The 18,652-nt window shown below is 40.5% G+C and overlaps 1 protein-coding gene across 3 annotated transcripts; it reads right to left on the reverse strand.

Moving 5' to 3' along the window:
• Positions 1 to 271: 271 nt before the first annotated feature.
• aox6 (aldehyde oxidase 6) lies at positions 272 to 18,390 on the reverse strand. 3 transcript variants are annotated; one of them, XM_030772548.1, is made up of 35 exons: positions 18,150 to 18,390; positions 17,822 to 17,879; positions 16,765 to 16,861; positions 16,226 to 16,334; positions 15,641 to 15,767; positions 15,497 to 15,558; positions 14,759 to 14,809; positions 14,236 to 14,325; positions 13,906 to 14,050; positions 13,594 to 13,686; positions 13,313 to 13,464; positions 12,884 to 12,977; positions 12,585 to 12,694; positions 11,929 to 12,113; positions 11,102 to 11,264; positions 10,630 to 10,719; positions 10,266 to 10,435; positions 9,514 to 9,640; positions 8,933 to 9,055; positions 8,680 to 8,776; positions 8,219 to 8,343; positions 7,681 to 7,814; positions 6,742 to 6,829; positions 6,358 to 6,444; positions 4,849 to 5,047; positions 4,208 to 4,464; positions 3,954 to 4,049; positions 3,596 to 3,724; positions 3,284 to 3,358; positions 3,051 to 3,103; positions 2,818 to 2,932; positions 2,548 to 2,613; positions 1,829 to 2,017; positions 1,395 to 1,562; positions 272 to 870 (listed from the first exon to the last, which is right to left on the reverse strand). In XM_030772548.1, the coding sequence occupies exons 1-35, from the start codon at positions 18,201 to 18,203 to the stop codon at positions 820 to 822; spliced, it is 4,029 nt and encodes a 1,342-aa protein (XP_030628408.1). In that variant the 5' UTR covers positions 18,204 to 18,390; the 3' UTR covers positions 272 to 819. The 3 variants fall into 3 exon arrangements, with proteins under 3 accessions (XP_030628408.1, XP_030628409.1, XP_030628407.1); XM_030772549.1 differs by having other exon boundaries at positions 273 to 870; positions 4,208 to 4,435; positions 4,856 to 5,047; XM_030772547.1 differs by having other exon boundaries at positions 273 to 870; positions 4,208 to 4,435; positions 4,856 to 5,047; positions 14,729 to 14,809.
• Between the last annotated feature and the right edge of the window lie 262 nt (positions 18,391 to 18,652).

An 18,652-nucleotide genomic window follows, 5' to 3' on the forward strand; every position in this document is an offset into this window, starting at 1 on the left:
TTCTGGTTCTTTCAAGTGTCTTTGCAATAACAAGACCTCACCAATCACTCAGTTTTATCCAGTTAGCTCTATTTGACTTCAGTGTAATTTAATGACTGAGTTGTTTTCGATTTTATCTTGAAGGCTGTTTCAACAATAAAGATGGAGCAAGTTCAACTGAAGGTGACAATGAAATTTAACAGCTTTCATTTTTTTGTTATTACACTGATGTTTACATGGATAAGACGTTTTCATGAGGAGTTGAAATACACCAAGAGCAATGACACCCCCACTTGCCCTGTAGCTCACACTTTGCTTTTTTATTTCAAAATGCTTTATTTTATGATTTATTATCAATACAGACAGAATATCATTTTCACATTGTTAGTAGTGTGACTACTGTTTGGAATGACAGAATTTAGTGAGTTTTTCATACAGAATGCAAACTGATAGTGTGATCATTGTAATGCTTTGTAATTCAAATATACCACAGTAAGCGAACAGTACAAAAACACCCCTTACATTCTCCAAACATCTCTTACATGCTCTAAAACATCTCTGACATTTAAGACACATAATCATTATTACTCCAAAAGAATTCATACGTCTTACAGTAATTTCACGGTCATGCAGTCGTGGTACGTTCACGTAATCACTTAAGATCATGCAAATTCATTTTGAAAAGACAAACACTGAGATTGATTTGACTGAGCTGCACTACGATCAAGAGCCATGTTTAAGCAGGTTATTCTGGGTCAACAGAGGGCGTTCAGAAAGGCAGTCATAATTATCTCTGGATCGCCAAGGATGCTTTACCATACATACAAATACAGGCACTGCTTAGATATCCAGAGCCCATGGCTGGAAAGTTCCGGGCTGGCTTTCTGGAATCTTAAAAAAAAAAAAAACACAACACAAATGAGACAATTTTTCATTAAAAGCACTGTTTTACCTGAAACAGAAAATACTAAAGTCAAAGGGTGTGGTTTATTTATAAAACTATAATTAAACTATGTAACTAGTTTTAGCAGGTAGGTATGAAACATTTAATTGGTTCTATGTTCTTAATATTTAATATGTTCATTTTGGAAACTTCAGTGTTGCAAGAACCACAATGCTATGTTTGCTGGTATGTTTGCTGATTCACACAGCACACCAGACTGAAATCATATATCTCTTCACAATATCATCAGTTCAGCCCTCTTACATTTTTTGCAGTCATCCTCATATTGGGTTAGTAATATTCTCAGTTTTTCTCTGCACTGTGATGAATACCCCTAACAGATGTTTCTGCTTTCATAAAATTAATTTGAAATAAACTGCATTACGGTAATGTTGAGAGTGATGAGGATGATGACATTTAGTGTTATTTTTAGCGACAGTAGCATTAACGGCTCTTGCTTTGTGTCTCGTACCATTCTTGTGAAGCGTGAGGAGCAGGCTAGGCAGGTCCTCTCAGGGGTGGCAGGGCTGTTTAGAGTAAACGGCCCACTCAGACCCGCATCTTTCCGTGCTGCAGTCACCGCGTCTTTAATGGCATAGAACACAGAGCTACCCAGAAACACAACGGGTTCACCCAGACCCTGCGAGAATAAAACACAGGCAAACAACACTGATGTCACAAACAGAGAGGGAGCGTGTGATGGTATTTTACATACAACCTGAGAGAATGTACAATTACACAGAAATAAAACAGAAGCTATATTATTTTCCCAGATTACCTCCTGAGTACAGTACAATATCGGTTTCTTGAAGTAGTATGCTCCAAGCCTAACCTTCCTTTAGTGCTCATGATCTCAACAAATTAGATTTAAAATAGTCATTTTCTGTTAAAGAGGGTGTAGCTGACCTTGGAGGAGTAGATGGCATGGGGGTTGTTGGAGCCAGACAGCAGGTAGACGTTAAACTTCAGAGGGATGTCACAGATGCCAGGGATCTTATACTGTCCCGGGCCACGAGTGTACAGCACACCAGACGGAGAGAACTTCAGCTCCTCTGTCGTATACAGACCCATGCCCTGCACAAAGGCTCCCTCGATCTGAAATACACACATACACAAGACATACACACACACACGCATGCACGCACACAGGCACGCACAATAGATTCCCCTTTAAACACACGCACAGCACACTTAACCCACTTAGGCACAACCTCCACCACAAACCGTGTTTACATTAGATAACAGCTAGTATGTTCTCTTTTTTGTCTTTCTTTAAGACCGAGGTGTGTGTTATCTGAATGGCTGTGGTGCACCTGGCTTGTTTTTGCCTGACAAACATTGCCTTTTCAGTTTGGTTAGCTGTAGCAGCTGGTTTTTAGCTCTGGGTTTATTCCTGAACACTAGTATAGTGCTGGTTCAGAGGCAATTTCTCTAGTACTGCGGTTTAAACAGCTTACATTAATGCATACACACTGAACTAAAATGTGCAAACTGTTGGGTCTGTCCTCTCAGCTCCATTTTCACATTACTGTGTGACTGTATGCAGTTGTGGTTTCAGTAATGGTGTCTGGGTGTGGGTGTGGGTGTGGCTGATGTGTGGTATTGCAGGGAAAAGGGAGACTGACCTGGCCAATGTCGACAGATGGGTTTATACTTCGGCCAATATCTGCCACAATGTCTGTCCTAACCGTCTGACCAATGAAACACATTAGAAGCATCAACAGTTACTCATAATTACACGAGCCTCATTCAACTATATGATACATTTCTGAGCTTATCCATTTTTATCCAACGTAACATTTATATTTTCATATATTGTATTTTAACAGCATTTCATGCACCTTGTTTGACTATTCAGGATTCTCAATGATTATGGCAAGTGAAATCAGTATTACCCTGTATTCTCCAGTTAGACAGTCAACTTCCACTTCACTACAGCACACAGCGTAGGTGAAATAGGCATATGGCTGCCCCTCCTGTTTTTCCCAGTCAATGAACAGGTCGTGACCCCTAAACAACACACAAAGCCTCAATAACATGTCTTTAAGACCAAAAAAAATCTCAAACAGATTTAGTAAATCATCACACTAAAGATCAGGTCTCAAATCTCAGAAGCAGTGCTCTTCACCTGTAAAATCCAGTGGCAGACAGACTGATCCTCTCAAGGAATGCAGCAGAAATCTATGGGTAACAAAAAGAGGAAAAAAAGACAAACAACTGAGAATGCTAGAGCATCTAACTTAGAGTAAACACATATTTTTAAATGTTTATAATTATTTCATTTCTTACACATCAACTTAATTACTGGACACTGTTCATTTAAGCAATGAACACTAATTCATTTATATGAGCTCTGTTTACCCAGCTCTCCCAGGTTCCATTGGGGTTCTTCTTCCTGATTGGCTCCAGTCTTTTGAACAGAATTTCACAAGCATTCTGCAAGATAGAAATAAACAGATAAACAACAAAAAAATCAACAAAATCAACAGAATAGTGTCTATAAATATCAACCAAACCCGCTGTGCAATCAGCACTCTAATACGTAAAGCAGTTAAGCACGCTACTCTAAATGTCACAAGACTTCATTCTGGGAGCACGGCAAGAGGGAAGACTACAGCCATAAATGGTTGTGATGACAGTTTTTGCCCTGTTAGAGCTTAGATTGGCATGTACCTTGACTGCCATCCCATTGGCATCGGTGCCAAAGGAGGCAGCAGAGGGGCAGGTGTTGGGAACAGAAGAGGTGCTGGTCTCCGTCACATGGATCCGAGAGATGGGGATGTTTAGCTCTCGACTCGCCACCTAGAGAAGTCACAGAGGAGAGAGAGAGAGAGAGCTTTAGACGCCCAGTCAAATTTCACTCTCTCTGTGAACACACTGCCCTGAACAACACAAGAGAAAACAAAGGAGTATTGTGGAGGCTTAAGAAGGGAGAAGTAATGCTGTACACAGACAGAGGGGGTCTTATGGTTCCAGTGAGGATGGTCCAAAGGAGCACTGTGAAAAAGAGGAAGTGAAAAAGAGGAAGTACCTGCTGGATCTTAGTGTGCACTCCCTGGCCCATCTCGATACCTCCATGACTCACAAGAACTGAACCGTCCTTATAGATGTGTACCAGAGCTGCAGCCTTTAAGTGCACACACACACACACACACATACACACAGATACAGACAGACAGACAGACAGACACACACACACACACACAGGAATGATGTATTGAAATACATATACTGAACATACAGATAAATGAGACATGGTGAATATTATCTGTGTAGATGATTAACCTGATTGAGAAACGCTTCTGCAAATCCAATGCCATATTTAATGGGTATAATGGCAATGCCTCTCTTCCTCCACTGGTTTTGCTGGTTGAACTGGGCGATGTCTTGGCGACGTCTCTCATACTCAGATCTCTCTTTGCATTCGTTCCAACAGCGAGTGAGGTTTTCAGCATCAAACTCCATCTTATAGTGTGTCAGACTCACCCCCTTATACAGGTTTATCTCACGGATCTGTAAAAGCAGCACAAAATGCACCCTGACTCATTCATTCTGCTTTGTGAAATTCATCTATGCACTTCTCAAGAGCAAGAAAAGTAACAACAAAGCGTGATATATATATATATAATGGGGCATGAATGAGTTCCATTACAAGAATCATGAATAATGTTCATTTTCAAACTGCATTGAGACAGAGGGCAATACTGGGCTCTGTATGAATGACCAGTCTATCACTACCTGTGTATTTATTTAGACCATTTAACGACATCAGATCTTTAGTTATTCTCTCCAGCCAAGCCTCAAACAAAGCTCACCTCACATGAGGTATAATGCCAAAGACATCCAAATGTGAATATATGCATCAGTGAGAAAACAAAAACAAACAACAAAACAAACAAACAAACAATTAAGATGTTGCGGTCAACGGCTAACCTCCTCAGGCAAGCGGCCCAACTTCATGGCCACATCAGTGATCATGCCCTCTAAAGTCCACAAGCCCTGTGGCACTCCGAACCCCCGGAAGGCCGTGTTAGAGGGCAGGTTGGTCTTGCAAGCAGCGGTGCGGCCTCGTAAGTGGGGAATGTTATAGGCATTATCCAGATGGATAATTATCTTCTCAGCAACCTGAAGATGTGAAAACCACCAGAGTGATATGCAGGTCCAGAGGGAAAAATATAACCAATAGCTGTCGATGGTAAAGCTATACAAGTACATGCATTCTTTCCAAACTGTTTGGTACAGGTATCAGAGTTAGTCATGTATTAGGCACGGAACAATTTTCCATTGGGGTACATGGGATTTATAAAATTCTGAGCTTTAAAACTCTGAAACAGCTCTTCTGATATAAATATCACATGAAAAATCATGTATGGCAAAATACCAATTGCATTATTATTCCAATCCCTGACTATCTTAAAAACACACAGAAGTTGTTATTTCACAAGCTAACACACTGCATGCTGTGGGGCCTAGCTGAATATTTTCTGTGGTATTAAGATCAGAGGAGACACACACATATCCTCACGCACACATGCTCGCATACGTACATGCACGTACGGCACGTACACATCCCTGTATGCTCATATCCATATGTTTCCACATTCTCCCATTCACAGAACTAAATACTAATTCACACTAATGGACATGAACTGGAGGGTTAAGCAGAGTGCACTCACTCCAGTCTCTGTTGTGAGTCTGAGGTGCTTGTTATCTATGACAGCCAAAGTCAAAAGGCCTTGGGTGGCATGGCTATATCTTTGCACGAGAAATTGTTTTCTTTAGTCAGTAACATCAAGGCCCAGGCATAGCAACATCTGGTGTGCAAGGAGCGGCTCCTCTCCTCTTCTTCTTCGTTTGCACCATCACTGAGCCTCAATAAAGAAGATTATAACCAAAAACCATTTCTACACCTTTTGATTATTTTACCAACCAACCCAAATGCCCAACAATGCTTATTTTCAACTTCTCAACAGATGATTCCCCTTTGGGCAAAATCAGCAAATTTAAATGATTTGGAATTCCCTTTGTTCCAGCCTTGTGCCAAAAACATACTGAACATAAACCACAGTCACATGATACATTCTGAACCCTAAGGTCTGTGTACCATAACACCCCTAATAGATGAGAACACATAAAATGTCTGAGGATCACGACAATATGACAGCTGATCTTTCCAATCTTTGAAACAAGACAGACTCTGTTTGTCTACATATACATGGGTGCAGCTCCAACAATAATAAAGTAGAGTGAAACAGTAATAATAATAATAATAATAATAATAATAATAATAATAATAATAATAGGCCAAATACATGAAGAAGGAACAGCACATAAATAAGACAAGATATCCTGTTTTTAAGACAATAGTCTAGGATTTATATAAGAAAGAGTTCTATATGAGAACACACTGTGCTAGCAGCTCTACATGGACTCACCAGGACAGATTCATCAGCTGTGTTTCCCGCATTAGCGTAGAACTGCAGATCTGCAGCAAGTATCCTACCATCATTATTAAAGCCAACCTGAAAACATACAAACACACACACACACACACGCTGACTGTTTCATTACATAACAAACCTCTGCAAACACATAAACTCAGGAAACAAGACCAAGCATCATGTCTTACCAAAAACAACCTAAATACAACAAATAATCACTTTGACAACCACTGTCCATTATAGAAATGTAAATAATTAGAATAAAAAAAAATGTACAAATTCATGCATATTTCATTGTAGAGTACATGGTGGTAATGCAGCGATCCAGCTTAACAATCATATGTGAGTGGTGGCTGTACTATGTTTATGAAAGTTCACCTTATACTTTGCCATCACTGGGTGGCGGGCTCCGCTGATCAACATGTCCTCGCCTCTCTCCAGAACCAGGCGCACTGCCCTCTCAGTCCTGCAGGTGGCAAATGGTAGATCACAGTTACCAGTGTTTCATAGCTGTTGGTTATATGGTTATTATAGCAGGTTCTACCATTAAACCAGAAATGACTGCCTCATTAGTTTCCTAACAGCAATTCTCAAGAAGAGTGGTTCAATAACATTATTATCATATATTAACATAATGGGACCTGACTTCTTACGCAGCGAAACTGACAAATCTAATTGTGTTTTAAAACACTTTCTTTGACATTCACTTACAGTAATGTACATGCAAACTATAGTGTAATCATCATGTTTCACTACAGTATTTGTCCACTCATTTTTAACTACTGTTTTGGGTTTTTTTTACACACACACACACACACACACACACACACATACTACTAGTAGACCTAATCCCTCCTGTTACCATGACTCATAACTGTAAACATCTCAGAGCTGCTGTCAGCAATGCAGTATATATATATATATGTATATATGTGTGTGTGTGTGTGTGTGTGTGTGTGTGTGTGTGTGTGTGTGTGTGTGTGTGTGTGTGTGTGTAAACAAACTCTTGCGTGGGACCCGTGTTTACAAAGTCAAACAAAATCATATAATCTGTGATAACAGCTACGCAAATGCTCAGATCATCCCTGTGCCTACTCTGTGGAGACCTCTAAACTCTTTGACCTGCCAATACAGAAACCATCCCCACCCACCACCCAACACGGAAGTTCAGCAAAGGAAAACAAACTAACAACCAATCAGGTGAAGACAAAAGAAAAACACTTATGTAGGCCAGTGTAAATGAAGGAATAGGGATGTATTTTGGACACAGCTGCTGTTTGTGGAAGCTCACAGAAGTTTGTGATCTCTCTGACTCACTTCCACGCAGCTACAGCAGTTATGGAAGCCAGGACAGTGGTTTTAGTCACTTTCCCGCCAAAAGCTCCACCAATCCTCTTTACATGGCACGACACACGATTGGATGGGATGTTCAGCGTCTCAGCAATGGACTCCTACAGCACAGACAGCAATGCAGTCTATATACATATATATATATATATATATATATATATATATATATATATATATATATATATACACACATACATACACACACACACACACACATATATACATATACATACACACACAAACACACACACACACACACACACACACACACACACACACACATATATATATATATATATATATATATATATATATATATATATATATATATATATATATATATATGTATATGTATATATACATGTGTATATGTTTGTGTGCGTGTGTTCAAAATGACAAGATGACAAGAAGACTAATCAGTGTATGACAAATCAAGACAGTATATATTGTATTGGGTCTACCCAAAGCCAGGCTGGGCTTCACTGGGAGAGGTATACTGGTTTACCTGTGCAAAAGATGGGTGCTGACAGGACAGATAGACCTTCATCTCCTTCTGTTCTCCCACAGGAATGACCAGCATGGTTTGTGTCTCCATGTAGAAATGTTCCTGTCCCCCAATCCTGAGCTCTCCTGGCAGATTCACATAATACAGAAATTCAACTAACCCCAAAAGGTACACAATAAGAAAATAAACATGTGCATGATTGGGGTGTAGGATATATGAATTCTCATTTTAATGTCACTGCAATGATACCAGTCAGTCAGACCTGTTCACTCATGCCTGTTCATGTGTATTGTCATACACAACTTATAAGCCTGTTATAGTGGCTACAATGGAGTGATGAAGCTCTTGAGTTACCTGGCTTCAAATTAGACAAATGAAACTTGGAGAACGAGCCTGCGACTCATACTGTACTGGCTGTTCCATAAGTAAACACACAGGTCTGCACAGATAAACATGCTCACCCTCGTGTACGTGGTCGACAGATTCAAAAGCTGTGGTCACATCTCCTCTCCCAAGGACCCGTCTAGGCTCAAAGTAAGAGCTTTTTTCAATGGCTTCCTGGAAGCACAGAGACAAACACATGGTTGATTGGTGATGGCTCCATAACTAAAGCAAGATCACATGGTGAAAGCAGGATGGGGACGATGGGAGCGAGGACAGTTTGTTAGAGTAAAGAGATGACTGATAAAGCCATGGCTAAGCTGTTCCTCAGACCTCCACCGTGAAGATGCCATCAGCCAGGTCTTCGTAGGTGACCTTTATCGCAGCCGCGCCGCGTTTGGCATGCGCTTTAGTGTCTGCGACCACACCACAAATCATCTGCCCCACACAGGTTACCTGGGAAACGGAGGAACACACACACACAGAAAAACTCACACTGAAAAACTCTGAACAACAATACACACCAGCCCCAGCTCAATACAGCTACATATACATTCAGTGAATAAGTAAAAATTAAACGTCTAAAACACAATTGGAGTTACATCTACATGTTTTACAACACTGAAGGTAGGGTTATACTAAAGTATTCATATTACATTCTGTCACAAGCATACGAAAACCAGGCTGACAGAGCCATAAGCACAATTCAAGACTATATTGTGTTAGGTACTGCTGTATCATGAATGAATGTATCTTGAACCTTGCATTTTTTTTAGATCTCAAGTAGAAAATATACTGTAATAAAAGCACATTCAAATTAATGTGCACTCTGTATTGTATCTGGCTTTGCCAGTCCAGACAGAATACCACTGATTGCATTGACATGTGGCATTGGCTGGAAGGAGAGACGTTACCTCACTGTCTGCCAGTAGTTCCTCATCATAACCACTGAAGGTCCTGCATTTTTTTCCAGGAATGTCTTTGTGTGTGATCACATCCACAACCCCGGGAATCTTCAGAGCTTCACTCACATCAATGTTACTGTCAGAGTAAGGCCAACAACTCAGTCAGGTTACATTTACAAATACTAACTATTACTATCAGGCTTTTTTAAAATTATTTTAACACAGTAAAGCTGTGACCCTCTGTAAATCATACATTTTCAATACAACAGTGAAGAAGGGTTTTGTGGAGCAGGACAGGGGGAGTTTGGTAATTGTGAGCGTGTGTCCCAAATAAATGGACACGCCACGATAACGTGCTTTTGAATGGACCAATTATCCTTTCCAAGGGCACGGATAATGGAAAATTTGTTAGAAAGAACAAAATCGAAATGTCAGGAAATTTCACTAAACAGACAAAAAAGCATAGATTGACCAGCATACTTCAACTTTTTAACAGAGCATTCATTCTTAGCATTACTTATTATTTTTTAGTTATTTAAAAAAAAGTAAAAACAACAGATCAATAGGGAGATTCATAAAGACATGGAATGTACTTTCCTGTTGTATTACCATCACTTGCATTTACATTTAATCATTTTGCAGATGCTTTTGTCCAAAGCATCCAAAGGACCATGGCAAATAGGCTTAAATCAGCATGTCTCAGTACAAAGCACTTCCACCGGACACAGATTTAGGGCTGTCTAATCCTGAAGTTTCCTTACGTGATCTTGGCGTGGGCTTTGGAGCTGGTGACCAGCACTAGGAAGAGTTCTCCATCGCTTTTGGGGATGTCATCGCAGTACACGGCTTCACCAGAAGCATGACTCAGCGCGTTGTGATGCATCAGAGGTCTGCCCACGGGATCATGACCTGGCTGATCCGCCGGCACGGCCTGAAAACACACACACACACACACACACACAAACACACATACACACATACACACACAAGTAGTTCAATACATACACAGAGATGCACACACGCACACACACACTGCCAAAATATTCCACATTAATTCACCAGGCAAACAGTCAGACCAGTTCCTGCAGTTCCTGGGCTGTGTTATGTAAATCTGTCAGATTTGACCTGGAATTCCTGGGAACTGGGCTGGATTTTTCTCGGCAGAGGCTGCAGAGCGCTAGCCGTCTTCATCGGCAGGCCCTCCTGTATCACATTCTGTGACAAAATATGAACAAGAGTGAATTCAAAAAGCACAGATCAGGTTATTCTCAAACAGGAATTATAAGGAATTATTATTTAAATGATAAGCTACACAGTTAAATGATATTATCAAAAATATGAAGCATGTGTTCTAATCATCATCTCCTTCTCAGAAGGTAGGCTAGCTTGTTCCGGTTCTGCTATCATGTTAGATCATTGCATGACAGCGATTGAGGAACCAAAGCAGTATGAGACCACTTTAACAGGGTTTTCAAAACCTCAATACTTCACTCGTTAGTCTAAAAGACCTGGAGAAACACCAGCCCTTTAGGACCAGTAGAAGAAGGGACACCATTGCTTTGGGTGGACAGTAGAGCAGTTTAAGTGCTGTGCTCACCATGGCCCTGAGGTACTGCAGTACGTGGAGGTGGAACTTAAATAGCAGACTGAGAGTCAAAGACCTGCGGAAGGTCACTTTCCCACCAGGGGCCGAGGGCGCCAGAGATATCTCATCAACCAGAGTCCTGTACGCTCCACTCAGTGTGTCGTCATCCCAGTGTCTGGACCATGGAGAGCAGAGAGAAAGGACAGGCATTAACACTCACATTTACTGTATTCAGTCCTAATGTGATAACCTTATATACAAAGTATTAAGTATTTACTAAGTAAAAACTGGTATTTATTAATTATTAATTCATTTAGTTACTAAGCTTAACTGCTATTTGTTAATGGATAGTATTGATTAATTATTAATAAGTAATGCACATTACATATTAATTATGTTACATTTGACACTCATGTAAAAAGACACACAACATGAGAATGTAATTGTCTGAGTACATGGTGCAGTAGAAGGTATCTAATGTTTGGACTGGTTTATAAAAGATATTACATACGCTTATAAAGAGTCATAACAATGTTTTAATGACAGGGATGTCTAGTAACTCCCCTTTAGATGTTAAAAATGAAGGATTTAGACCACAGTCAACAAGGTATATTCTTAGCACATCTACACGTTTCACAATAAAACATAATGTTGAACTCAGGAACTCTGCTTGAAAATGAAAGGAAGACAGAGCCATGAAATAAAAGTTGTAAATGTGTTCTGTACTGACCTCAATGGAGTTATATATATGTGTGTGTGTGTGTGTGTGTGTGTGTGTATATATATATATATATATATACACACACATACACATAATTAATTGAGAGGGGGTATGGTACCTGCCAATGAGCTGCTGACATGTCTTGCTAGCACAGACGGTGGAAGGACCTACACCACCGTAATAGATGCTGAGCTCCTTCACTTGAGTGGAGCCCTCAGAGAACATCACCCTCATCCCCGCATTGACCGTGGCCAGAGCGTTCTCTTTACGAGGGGCGTGCCGAAAAGCCCTCACAACCTCCCACTGTGGGGACAAAACTCAGCTCAACACAGAGACAAGCATTCTTTATCATAACAAAATGGAGCTGAAATGAGTAACTGATGACGCTGTTAGATCTTCTAATACGTTCTGCTTTTCTGGGCAATTTTTCAGTCGATATAGGAGGACTGTTAATGAAAGCTATTGTGAGATTTTGGCACAAAACAGTGTCATAAACCAGGGTATTTCCATTCTGTAAAATCAATTAATAACTTAATTTTATGCCTTTAGACCAGAGGAAAGCTGTAAAGTTCTGGTAAACCTGTCCTCTCTGATCCAGTCTCAACTGAACCGTACAGGTGCAGTTAAAATAATGCAATGAGCAAAAGTATCTTTGGACTGTCTTGGGACCTTTGTCTTTGGAATAAATGTTTCTTCTTCAAAGTTAACATTACTGTTCACATCCTTAAATTTAATCAATCGTCACATCTGTTTTTTGTTTGTTTGTTTTTTTACCTTTCGTGAAATGGGGATAAAGATAGAGAGCAGAATCTCGTCCGGTTTCAGAGCTGTCTTTCCAAACCCGACAAAGAAATCCTGATTCAGAGGAATCTCGTGTCTACCTCCTGTTGATGTATAAAAATGCCTGTCAGCTGACACAGTATCCACACTGATAAACACAAACAGTGTAATGCAAATAGCCACTAGGAAATGTCTCAAGGCAGAGTCCAGTTAAAATCCTATCATAAAGACGAGGAGAACCGAGAGACATGAGCGAGTGACCTGAGAGGTCAGGTGACTTGAATGAGACTGACCTTCTGACACAACCTGAAGCATGCATCTCCCAGCAGCCAGAACAGGGTTCAGGTCAGAGTTTGGATAGGCACTGACAATGTTACCTCCTATGGACTACACACACACACAAACATATATATTTAACCATGCATATATACACAAACACACCCAAAATTATTCTTCACACTTTAGTTTAACCAATGACAAAAATATGTTTTGTTAAAAAAAAAAACACCTCTGCAATGGTTTTTACTAGTGTGGACTATGATTTTGACCCCAGTTTGACAAGGAATCCCAAGCAGAATAGTGCACTTTCAGCAAAATGTCCTCCTAAGTTAAAAAATTATGAGTACCAACACACAAACACACACACACACACACAGAGTGCAGTGAGGGAATTAGCTGGACAGAAAGAGAACAGCTGTGTGTTAGTAAAAGGGTGGACTCACGGCTACATTGCGAATCTGCTGGCCTCCAAGATTTCGCAGCTGCTGCAGAAGGGCCCTGAATGTCTCTGTGTGTTCTGCTGGACAATCTCTCACCAGTCGCTCCATCAGATCCTTCACTGCAGTGATACTGCAGCCTGCTCCTATTCTCACGCCTGTTAATCACAAACACACACACACACACCAAACACACCAAACACACTGTCTTAGGCATGTATGGTGTGAAGTTACTACTTTTTGTATAGTGTAGCTTATAGTTGACTGACACACCAATGGATACAAACCTTCTGGTGTTTCCTTAACCTCAAACAGCTCTGACACACCGGTAGGGGAGATTATTACCGGATGAACGACACCTTTGAACTTGATATCCAAACCTGACGGGAAGAAAAAGAATATAAGTTGTTAGTGAGTGACTGACAAACTAATAAACGGATCTGATCTCAATCAGGATTCATTTAAATGCAATAAAACACATGCATTGATAGTTATGGAAGGATAAGAGGATCCAATAGTTATCTGCCATTGTTTCTTTCTGAACAAGAGTGTATTGGACTAAGACAGAAAACATTGATCCGTGGGTAAACAATACCGACCGATATTAGTGTTGCCAATGGCAATGGGGGCTTGAGGATGTTTGTGCTTTAGCTGAATGAGCTCCTCCAGAGACACAGGGGAGATCCAGGTCATTCTCTCCCCACAGAACACCTGAGACCGCTGAACCTGAGACTCTGCCATCAGCTACAGAGAGAGAGAGAGAGAGAGAGAGAGAGAGAGAGAGAGAGAGAGAGAGAGAGAGAGAGAGAGGGAGAGAGAGAGAGAAAGAGATTGGTACTGTATCACTCAGACTCTTGGAAAATTTCATCTCTGAATATTTCACACTGAAGCACATTGATCTGATGTTCATGAAGAGTGCTCAGCCTTACAATAAGCTCTGGAGGGAAAATGAGCTCTTGGGTTGGGTCCAGAGGGAGAAATTCCTCTTTACTGAACAGCTCCAGATGGTCTGAGTGACCCTATGACAGACAGAGCGCGAGCATGAGAGAGAGAGAGAGAGAGAGAGAGGGAGAGAGAAAGAGGGAGAGTGAGACAGAGAGAGAGAGAGAGAGAGAGAGAGAGAGTGAGAGAGAGAGAGAATGAGCATTAGAGAGTGAAGCAAAGAGAGAGAGAGAGAGAGAGAGTGGCAGAGAGGAAGAGTGAGAACGAGAGTGAGAATCTGATATCAATACTGGTTGAACTAAAGTACAAACAGTCATGACAGTGCAAAACTTTAAAGAGTTCTTTTGTCTTTGCGTAGTATTAAACATTTACAGCCTCTGGCGACGTGATCAAAAGTCTGTGCTAAAGAGGTCAAGGCAATAAACACATCTGATAACTGTATATTAGATAGATACTGCATATGCGCACATATGCACTTACATTCTCCAGTGATCTGTTTCCTATAGAGACAGTCCCATTGACTTGGCAACAACTCCCATTCACTTGGCAACAGTTTTCACTCTAAAGAAATGAATAGCATATGTAGGTGAACTTTTACATAAGCTGATGGCTGTACTGCAGAATGAATGTGTTGAAACTCCATCGGAAACATATTGGGATGCTGAGCTGGACAGATAGAGACTGCTAGGAATCTCTCAAATTAACCTCAGTAATATTGCAGGGACTTGGAAAACAATGTAATTACAATACATGTGATGGATTATCACTAAAAAGATCAGATGTGACCACAAATTGAGTTTTGACATGCTTTTGAATGCCTCTTCACATAAATTACATGTGAAGAAGCACCCAAAGAACACAAAGGGCACAAAGAATGAGTTTCTTTTAAAAAAAATGCTTGTAGATTTTTCCCAACATTCTTGGGGTGGGTCTTAAAGCTAAGTTTATGGTCTGACAAGTACAGGAATGCATAACAAACTGTGAAAATTGAGGAGGAGTTAGAAAAGGAGGAGAGAAAAAAAGAAGAAAAGCTTTTCCTGAATGGTTTGGAAAGCAACATGCGCTGCTGAGTCATACTCTGATGATGGGTTAAAGAGTAGACTCATTAGACGAGGTCTGATCATAAAAGGTACCATAAATGTCCATTGACAAACTGCTCTATCTCAAAACAGTATGTTATCTGGGGTCATAAGACACCTATGAAAGTGTTATACAAAACAACAACTCAGATTGAGTGATAGCCCTTACCTCACAGAAGGTCTTGTAACCATCAACAATAGGACGATAGCCAGTGCATCTACAGAGGTTGCCTATAAATCCATAAACATAATTGTGTAAATCAGAATGCGTGCGTGTGTGTGTTTGTGTGTGTGTTTGTTTTGAGAAAAAGACCTGCGAGGTTGTCCATAATGTCCTCCATGGTGGGTTGAGGCTGGTTTCTCAGCAGTGTGTACATTGACATAACCATGCCCGGAGTACAGAAACCACACTGAGAACCATGCGCCTTTGCTATACGCTCCTGAGAACATACACAAACAGATAAACACCAAACACATTCAAATAATGAGTACATTTCATGAAAGACCCCATACGACACAAACAGCTCACTGAAACTGTTAAATTCCATAAAGATGATGATGATATTGTAGATATGAAATTTTTCCTGATAAAACTTTATGCTATGGTCCAACACCTTTGTCAGTGTTGAGTATCATTCAGAGCTAGATTGGGAGTATTTATAGGTGTATAAACTAACTACAGCTCCCAGGATCTCTGCTTTAGGTGAAAGTAGCCAAATGCACAGAGAAGTATGCATTTTTCACAGACATCAACTGCAAAAACCCTTTGGGAGACAAAGTAATTTGAGGTCACAGAAAAAGGGGTGAATTTAGTCATGAAATTCATTATGTGTGAATCTGAAGTCAGAGAAAAATCCTTCTAGTGTATGTGTCATGGCATAATGTGTATTTAAGGTACCTGCACAGGGTGCAGTCTGGTCTTAGTGTTGCCGATACCCTCCACGGTAGTGATGGCAGCACCATGCAGCTGACATACAGGCAGCAAGCAAGCGTTGGCAGAGAAGTGGCTGCATTGTCAGTAAAGGCAAACTGAAGATACTACGGTGGACAAATCCATGTGTTTCACATCAGAATCTCTTAGCAATCCTAGAAAAACAACCCTCCCATTTTAGACTATCCTAGTTTTAAACAGTCTTATTGTTTAAACCACTGTTTCAACTCAGGAGTACCATCAAAAGACCACCAGATCTGAGTGAAATTCTGAGCTTAGCTGGAAAAGAAGGGAAACCCTTTTCAGAGAGGGAGTGACTGTCGAAAAACTTGCTACCATTCTTTTAATAAAGGGAGCACGATAAATTCAAGTTACAAAGCTGGTGCTACAGGTCTGTTTGTGTTTACAGAAACAAGTAAAATAACAAGAGCTAGAAGCTAGAAGTTTACTCTTTTGCACTAGTTTGCACAGCTCTAGTCTATTATGACAATAAAGCGCAAGGATACATAATGGCCTTGGTGTGAGGTTGGTATCTGGACACCATGACTGTGCAGGCTCCACATCCTCCTCCTCCACAGCCATACTTAGTCCCAGTCAGTCTCACTGGAAGCATGGGCAGTTAAGGACACCATAATCCCCAAACACATATATGCATGAGTGTGCAGGCAAAACACAAGTTTCTACCCTTGTTTCAGAACTCTGTTTTGTCTCCTTGTGAAGCAATCCCCTACAACACTTCATGTGAACACTCCATTTTGAATCTGCTGCCTTGTTTTGAAGGACTCTTGGTTTACACATGGAATGCATCACGAATTGTTGACAAACAGATCAGGAAAGTGAATGGAAAGCAGAACAACTTTTGGAATCCGAGGATAAGCAATACTTTTGGCAGAGCATATAAAACAAATGTGTTTTGAGTTCAGATTACATAGAACTATCAGTGTGAAAAACAGTGAAAAATATCAACTGGCTGTGAATGAACAAGTGTCAAGCCAAGGGACCATAAACTTTAATACACTATCTCTAAGATGTTATTATATCTCTGTAAATTTAAGGGAAAACCTCAGTAAATAGTTAAATATTTCAACTGGTTCTCAAGGCACAAGTGCAAAACTGCAAGTCTCCACATACAGTAGCTGCTCCTTTTGTCAGTTAATATCAGTCAAAGTCGTCTCGACAACAGTACAGAAACCTGACGATTACATGGCTGAAAGCCTTTACACCTGCATTAATTCAGAGTAATTTGTCAAATGTGTGCCTGAATCGGATTTGATCAGGGGTAAAACTTCATGCACTGTAGCTGAGCTGATTTCGCTGAATGACAGCTGGGCTGCCACAATGACCCGAGTTGAACCCATAAAACAAGCTGAGGGACAAAAACAGTAAGAAGTAGAACAAGTGTTAGCTAAACATTGACTTGACTTTTCACTGACTATTGTATGCTATGAAACAACGTAGACGATGCCGACAAGTGTTCATTCACAGTGCATAAACAAGTAGTATATCTATAAACTTTTATCTGGATTTTTAGTTGTCACTCGTCAAGAACTTGACAGAGGATACACTTTCCCCGTAGATATGAAAGAAGCATTGTCTCCGGGTCAACATTTTGTTCCATCACCTGTTGAAAAGCAGACAAAATAAATGCTACTACACGTCTATATCGGTCTACGTCGAAAGGAATGGACGATTTAGTCACAAACGACAACAACTCACTGCAGTCGTCACACACAACTTTATGAAAAATAATATTATGAACCGTGAACTGCGGATTAAATGTGAAATTTTAGGGTAAAATTTTGCACCTGCAAAAACTGCAAACTGTCTCCGAATCATATGTGTACATGTATGTTACACTGCAGTGACAAAGTAGGATGTAGGCAGGTTTTACCTTTTTCCCGTTCACATAGAAAATCAAACCTTCGCTCTCCACCACTTCAGCCATTTCCTAGAGTTTCAGAGAAGTTTACAGATGGATCTGTTATGGACCCTGTTTCTTTCCGTTCCTCTAGGAAACTAAAGATTTAACAACCCGCGATTAAAGTGGTACAGCGCTTCCTTTCCTGCCCTGCAGAGAAGACGACAGTTTCTCACTCTCTCTCCCCCGTTCTCTCTGTCTTTCTCTGTGTCTTCACTGTTTTTATAGGTGAATTGCAGATTCTGTCGAACAAGCAGAAATTAATGAATAACTATGTAGTGTGTTGCACGAGATGACGATGTGGTCACACCACTTGGTCAACTGGGTTGTTACAAGTGACACAGGTTAAGAAAGGTATGTCTGTGCAATACGACATACGGTATTTTAGAGTTATACACAGTGGGGTGCAGCCTGAACCGAGGAAAAGAACCGAGGAAAAACACATAATAAGTAGGAACAATAAATGAAAACGATAT

This window comes from Chanos chanos, chromosome 4, assembly GCF_902362185.1.
Source record: "Chanos chanos chromosome 4, fChaCha1.1, whole genome shotgun sequence".
Taxonomy (NCBI): domain Eukaryota; kingdom Metazoa; phylum Chordata; class Actinopteri; order Gonorynchiformes; family Chanidae; genus Chanos; species Chanos chanos.

Excerpts from the sequence above, each read along its gene's own strand:
- aox6 (XM_030772548.1), bottom strand. The coding sequence starts at position 18,203 with ATGGCTGAAGTGGTGGAGAGCGAAGGTTTGATTTTCTATGTGAACGGG. Across the intron at positions 16,335-16,764 it reads CCTCACACCAAGGCCATTAT|CCACTTCTCTGCCAACGCTT; the intron begins GTATCCTTGCGC and ends CTGACAATGCAG. Across the intron at positions 10,436-10,629 it reads CCAGTTCCCAGGAATTCCAG|GCCGTGCCGGCGGATCAGCC; the intron begins GTCAAATCTGAC and ends GTGTGTTTTCAG.